Here is a 7,286-nt window from a genome sequence, read left to right on the forward strand (position 1 = left end):
TTTTTTTTCTTCAGGAAACAGGCAGACTAGAATAAATAGCAACACAGAAGCGAACAATAAACGATAGAAATGGCAAAACAAAAATTAAATAATTAATCCAAATTTTGAACAATTATGAGTAACATTAGGATAAAACATCTAAATATGATATATTGATCGCCATCAGATGCTGAGCCGACTGGACGCTTTACTTCCACACCATCAGACTCTCCATCGCTTTTTATATCTCTTCAGCATTCATAAATCACCTTCTTTTACTCATTTTGTCTTCATTTATGAAACTGATAACCGCTAATTCAGTGAATGAAAGGTGTTGCCTAGCAATGTACTATGTTAAAACATAAACAGCACGAAAATGACAGCACGAACATACAGGCATTATATAGCATATTATATATATTTTTATATACAATAAAAATGCCCCGTTTTTTGATCTGGTTTTATCTAAACAGTTTTTAACATCAGGGGATTGTAAATCACACAATTTTAGTAAAAGTCAGTGAATGGGAGACTTGAATGTTTCATTAAAAATATTTTATGTACGTTTTAAAAACAGCCACGGGTAAAATATTAAAGGGGTGGAAAGGGGGGATTGCGATTTCACTTTTTTAATGTTAGTTAGTGTGTAATGTTGCTGTTTGAGCATAAACAATATCTGCTCAATGCAAACGGAGATATCGTCTTTTCAGATTCTGGCAGTTTAATGCATACAAAAACAGCTTGTTGGGACTACAAGAAGTTACTTCCCGGGTTCGTGATGTAACAAACCCAGATAAACCCCACCCTCGGGAAAAGGCAGCAAAGGGGGCGAGGCCATGCTGCGCTGCTTTAGAGAAGAGGAAGAGAAAACTAGAGGTGCACGTAAAAATCTATTCATATATGAATCGCGATTCTGTCTTGGATTCTAATGGATTCACAAGTTTCAAAATCAATGTTCTAAAGCAGACGCGCACTAGAGGTGGTTTAGCCAATCACAACACACTGGGCCAGCTAACCAATCAGAGCCCATTGCGTATTTCTGAGGGAGGAGCTTCATAAAAGCAGGAAATTATCAGTGCGTTTATAGGAGAAGGGACAGAGCGGTGTGGAATAAAGGTAAATTATGTGAAAAATAATGTGTTTTTTTTTTTTTAAACGAAGCATTAACACGTTAGACTGCACCCCATAAACACAATCAAGCCTAGAAAAAAAAGTCAACCACCCCTTTAAAAGTTACTTTAGTTTAAAATATATACAATTTACCATAAAAATACAATTAAAATAGTGTCAAAATATACAATTTACAATTTAGTATAATATTTAGAAAATTTAAAATATTGTTAAATTTTTTTCCATTGTGATATGTGATGCCTGTGGCAAAGCTGAATTTTTCAGTCTTGCTTCAGTCTTCAGTCTCACATGGTCCTTCAGAAATCAATCTAATATGCTGATTTGATGCTTAATAAACATTTCTTACTATTATCAGTGTTGAAAACAGTTGTGCTGCTTAATATATTTGTGGAAAAAGTGATATTAATTTTTCAAGATTCTTTGATGAATAGAAAGTTCAAAAGAACAGCATTTATTTGACATAGAAATCTTTTAATATTATACATGTCTTTACTGTCATTTTTAGTTGAGTCCTTTTAGTCATTGCTGAATAAAATATGAATTTCTTTCAAAAAGAAATAAACGTACTGACTCCAAACTTTTGAATGGTGGCGTATTTTGACCTGCACGTTCCTATATTTTAACTTTTTGAACATATGTTTTTATTTTAGAGTTAACAAACAAAAAAGTGATGACATATCCGTTCATCCATATTCATCAAGGTCCAAAATGGTTTCACATGCTTCGTTCAAGTGTGACCAAACATTAATGCTCTCTGTAAGACACACGCTGGCTCAAATGGCTCCCTGCGTCGCAGTCTAGCATGCGCGACTCGCCATCTGCATGTTTGCTTTTCTGTGCATGTTGCGCGTAGGAGGCGCAACGCGATAATATCCATCCAAGCCTCCTGCCGCTCTAAGAGTTTATCTTCTCAGTAGGAGGAAGTTCCACATTGCAACAAGCTGAGAAAATAAAAAATGTCACTGTTGGCTGTTTTAGAAGCAGCCGAGTCGAAATTGGCCTTGAAATGAATCAGTTTTCATTACAGCTTTATCTTGTGATTGGTTCGTGCCTCCAGACTACTATGGCTTCCCTAATTCTGATTGGTGTTCATCTGTTGTATTAGATTACGCTGGATGTGCTGGCTGACATGGGGCACGAGGAGCTCAAGGAGATCGGGATCAACGCGTACGGCCACAGACACAAACTCATCAAAGGCATTGAGAGGCTGCTGGGCGGTCAACAAGGTCAGTCCAGAAGCGTTCAACTCCAGCATCTCTCTCAAACACCATCTGTTCATGACTAAACAAAGGTTCCTTATAGTATTGTGTGTTGGTGTGCTTCCATCACAGGTGCCAACCCATACCTGACATTCCACTGTGCGAGTCAGGGCACGGTGCTGATCGACCTGGCCCCTGATGACAAAGAGTTTCAGTCGGTAGAGGAGGAGGTGAGAGGGGAATCCAAATCACCTGATCATATTATAAAACCATTTTATTCCATATTATAAAATGGATAGTTCTGGTTCTAAAAGCTGTTTGGTCAGCACAGTATTTCATCCATGCTAAGATAATAAGTTTGGTAATACATTACACCTGTTAGTGATGGGCCTGATGCACAACTAGTTGTCTAACAACCGAATTTAAGGCTTTATTTTTATTTAATTAAGTATATATTTTTGTGGTGGAGCTATAAATGAGATAAATTTAGACGTATGCATTAACAAGCTTTAAAGGGGTCATATGATGCGATTTCAAGTTTTCCTTTCTCTTTGGAGTGTTACAAGCTGATTGTGCATAGATAAGATCCCTGAAGTTGCAAAGACTAAAGCCTCAAAACCAAAGAGATATTCTTTATCAAAGTTAAGACTCTGCCACGCCCCCCTAAAACGGCTCGTTCTAACACGCCCCCACATATCTAGGTCACTATGTGGAAATATTTGCATAATGCGGCCCAAATGTGCATGAAAAGAAAGAAGGCGTGGTTTCAGTAACCGCAGTTAGTGTTGCAGCAGCCATGTCAGGGAGACGCTGTGTGTTTCAGTGCGAAAGCAAAAGCACTTTATTTGGCCTTCCGAAAGTAGATGCATTTAGGAATCTTTAAGATTACTTACAACAGAACAGCAATGCATTTTATGAACGACCGTTTCGTGAACCTAGGAGAAGAGGTAATTCTGACTTTGCTATGAATATCTGGCGCTTCTGAATCAGCTACTGTTTTATTATTAGTTTAAGTATTTGCTATTGACAAAAAAGCATCATATGACCCCTTTAACAACTAAATATTTTTTTTTCTTTATCAAATAGTTTTTTGTAAGGAATGTGATTTGTAGTGTTAGTGTGCAGTAATAGTTCTAACTTATTTAAAGTTTTATGTAACTTATTTTTAGACTTATTATATCAATTAATCTTATTGTATGTAGTGTGTGATAAACTTATTTGCAGTCTTATTTTATTTTAGTGTGCGATATGTTATAACTTATAGTCTAATTTAACTTATTTGTGGTCTAATTACATTTTTTTTTTAGTAATTTATCTTATTTCAGTCTGCAAGTTATTAATTATTTGTAGTCTTACATAACTTATTTGTAGTCTCATGTTATATTTTATTATGTGAAAAGTTATAACTTAGTCTTATATAACTTATATGTAGTCTTATTATTTTATTTCATTTTGTATTGTATTGAATTTTTGTAGTATGTAATAAGTTATCATTTATTGTCTGATATAAATTATTTGTGATCTTATATTTTACTTTGTGCATTTAAAAATGTAAACTTAACCTAATTATAACTGATTTGTCTTATTTTACTATTTTATTTATCGTATTATATTTTAGTATTTAAGTTATAACTTGGTGTTATTTTATTACTTTTTCATTTTGCATATTATATTTTATTTAATTCTGGTAGTGTGTAATAAGTTTTAATTTACTGTCTTATTTAAATCACTTTATCTTATTTCATAAGATAAATTTAGTGATCTTATTTCATTTTTCTTCAGTGTGCAACAATTATAACTGATTTGTTGAATTTAATTAATTTATCCTATTATATTTTAGTATTTAATACTAAAGACTATTTTTTATAGTCTTATATAACTTATTTGTAGTCTTTTTATTCTGTTTGATAAAACTTAAGTCTAATTTGTCGTGTCATTTAACATTTATGTCAAATTTGATTCCATTTTACCCTATTGAAGGGTTACTGTTCTTAAATATTTTGTAACATAACGTAATGAAGAATTATGTTTTTGTTTTACAGCTGCAAAGTACGATCAGAGAGCACAGGGACGGTGGCAATGCTGGGGGTGTTTTCAGCAGATACAACATCCTGAAGGTGAGTGTGAACTTCTCATTTCGTTTACATTAATACCTTTGATTAGTTAATAGTGTGAATGTTTGTCGACCCTGCATGCGCTGATGTCAGACGTTTGTTGAATGTTGGTCCAGATTCAGAAGGTGGTGAACAAGAAGCTGAGGGAGCGATACGCACACAGGCAGAAGGAGATCGCAGACGAGAACCACAACCACCACAACGAGCGCATGCTTTTTCACGGTACTGTCACCAGATGAATGACCTGTCAGAAGTGCTATTTGGGAAAGTTCAAGCTACAAAAGAAGCTTTTTTCTCCATGTCGGACTCAAAAGCTTCTTTCAAAGAATGTAATTCCAATTTTCCGCTTTTTACATGATCAGTTTCCTTTTTCTCCTCATCTCCAGGGTCACCGTTCATCAACGCCATCATTCATAAAGGGTTTGATGAGAGGCACGCTTACATAGGGGGGATGTTTGGAGCAGGGATCTACTTTGCAGAGAACTCCTCTAAAAGCAACCAGTATGTGTACGGCATCGGCGGAGGGACAGGCTGCCCCACACATAAAGACCGCTCCTGTTACATCTGTCACAGGTACATACCATAGACTGTATAAAAACATGGACGTAGTGTCCGTGACGTCACCCGTAGGTTTCTGAAGAGCGTTTTTGAAGCTCAACGTTGGCGGAGCCGGCCGTCGCCATCTTGGCAGTGCGTCACCACGCGTCACTCCTGGATAATTGAAAATGGGCAAAGAGGCGGGAGCTGGTTGCTGAAACCACGCCCACCTAACTCGACGGCGGTGACAGCAGCGGCAATCCCACCTGCCACTGAAGTGGCCACGCCCTTAATTATGCAGAACTTTAAGGCTTAATATAATTTAAACGGATGAGTAAAAATTCACCCCCTCACAAAATTAGCTATATAGACCAAAACCACTTTTTGTACCAGGCTGTAAGCATATTTTTTCCGGCTGAAAAGTTGGGCATTTTAACATGGGGAGTCTATGGGACTGACAGTCGATGAATTGCAGTTTTAGTCACTTCCGTGTTGGTTTCACAAGAGAGACCGAAGGTTGCCGCTTGGTACATACACATCGGATTCTTCCCCTTGGCTCCGATATGAATGAAATACAGGCGCAGTGACTGTACACGACCAGCTGATGGTGCTGTGGATCCTAGAATCCAGTGTTTCTCAATCTAGTTTAGCTTCAGGTCCCAGATAAAATATTGGACATCAAGTGTTGACCCAGTACAAAATTGTTTATTGTACTAAAGTATAAACCAAATCAAACACTGAAATGCATTCATATTAATTACACTTACTAATATTCAATAAAATTGTTAAATATTATTGCATGAATTATTAAAAGTAATTTATCCAGAACTGTCCATGGATGTAAGTTAATTCTGTGTAATAATTTATTTATACATATAAGCTTTGATATTTTTTTTTAACTCAAAATTTCCAAAATTACAAATTCCAACATGTTTTACTACTTTGATTCTGTTAAATAAAATTAAGTTGTGGTATTAAATGTATAATAATAATTATTATTATTATTGTTGTTGTAAATTATACATGTGATTTATAAATATAAATTATATAAATGTAATAAAATTATAAATCATAATTCATTGTATTTTATGTAAAATTATTTAGATTTATATCATTTTAAATTAAGTTGTGGTATTAAATTTAATTTAATGGCATTTAATATCACAACTTAATTTAAAATGACATAAATCTATATCATTTTACATAAAATACAAAACTCGTTAGAAATCATATAATTTTATTCTATTTTTAATTTATATTTATAATCACGTGTAATTTATAACAACAATGATAATAAAAAATAATAACAATAGTAATAATAATTTATATATATATGTATATATATATATATATATATAATTTATTATGTATTGAAATTATATAATAAAATAAATTGTATTATATAGATTTGTGTGTGTAAATATTTATTTATTATTATTATTTATTTATTTAAATTATAATCATTCTGTTCACAGGCAGATGCTGTTTTGCCGGGTGACTCTGGGTAAATCCTTCTTGCAGTTCAGTGCCATGAAGATGGCCCACGCTCCTCCAGGGCACCATTCCGTCATTGGCCGACCCAGCGTCAACGGGTTAGCCTATGCAGAATACGTCATCTACCGAGGGGAACAGGTGAGAGAACTCAGATATTTAACAACTGCAAAATCAGAAACACATTTTTTCAGGTAGTAGATATTCGGTTCATTTCCAACTCTTTGTGTTTTACAGGCCTTCCCAGAGTACCTCATCACATACCAGATCATCAAGCCAGACAGCACACCTCCATCCCCGGCAGCAGCGGAGCAGAAGTCCTAGTCCACGCGAAACGCTCAGACTGTTACCCAAACATCTCTCACACATCCACAGACGCCTCCTCACATGATAGAAACATCCACTCGCCCATAAACCTCAGCGCTGCCTCTTTAATTTGCAGTTAGGCTCCATTTCTGTCCCCTTGAGTGTTTACAAGAAAGAGTTGCCTTGGCTGGCCGTGTCCTTGCCCTCCTCTTCAGGTCAAGGGTCAGGATATCGGCCATAATGCTGTTTCAGGGCTAAACGAACGGACTCCGTGAAAGACAACAAGTGACCTCTTCCCCGTCATTCTACTCAATTTAACACTGTTCAAGCATTAACTTCCTCTCTTTGAAACGGTTTTGCTATTACTGTGATTAATTACCTTTCTGTTTTATTTCCATCAATGTAATTCACAATAATGGACCACGTCTTAAAGGGACCTGACATTTCAGCAATCCTCCTTTCCATTATTGAAGTTCACTGAAGACCCTAAAAAATCTCATTGTTGTGGTTTTATTTTTTCTTTATGCAT

General features: G+C 35.4%; 1 protein-coding gene across 1 annotated transcript in view; it reads left to right on the forward strand.

Moving 5' to 3' along the window:
• Window positions 1-7,286, forward strand: part of tnksa (tankyrase, TRF1-interacting ankyrin-related ADP-ribose polymerase a) — a gene marked incomplete at its 5' end in the record, with an annotated part of 100,305 nt that extends 93,019 nt beyond the window's left edge. The window contains 7 exons of the mRNA XM_016477210.1: window positions 2,216-2,336; window positions 2,442-2,539; window positions 4,352-4,426; window positions 4,540-4,645; window positions 4,810-4,996; window positions 6,436-6,592; window positions 6,689-7,286. Coding sequence (XP_016332696.1) covers window positions 2,216-2,336; window positions 2,442-2,539; window positions 4,352-4,426; window positions 4,540-4,645; window positions 4,810-4,996; window positions 6,436-6,592; window positions 6,689-6,775 — 831 coding nt within the window. The remainder of the gene's footprint in view (window positions 1-2,215; window positions 2,337-2,441; window positions 2,540-4,351; window positions 4,427-4,539; window positions 4,646-4,809; window positions 4,997-6,435; window positions 6,593-6,688) is intronic.

The sequence above is a fragment of the Sinocyclocheilus anshuiensis genome, unplaced genomic scaffold, assembly GCF_001515605.1.
Source record: "Sinocyclocheilus anshuiensis isolate Anshui unplaced genomic scaffold, SAMN03320099.WGS_v1.1 scaffold412, whole genome shotgun sequence".
NCBI lineage: Eukaryota > Metazoa > Chordata > Actinopteri > Cypriniformes > Cyprinidae > Sinocyclocheilus > Sinocyclocheilus anshuiensis.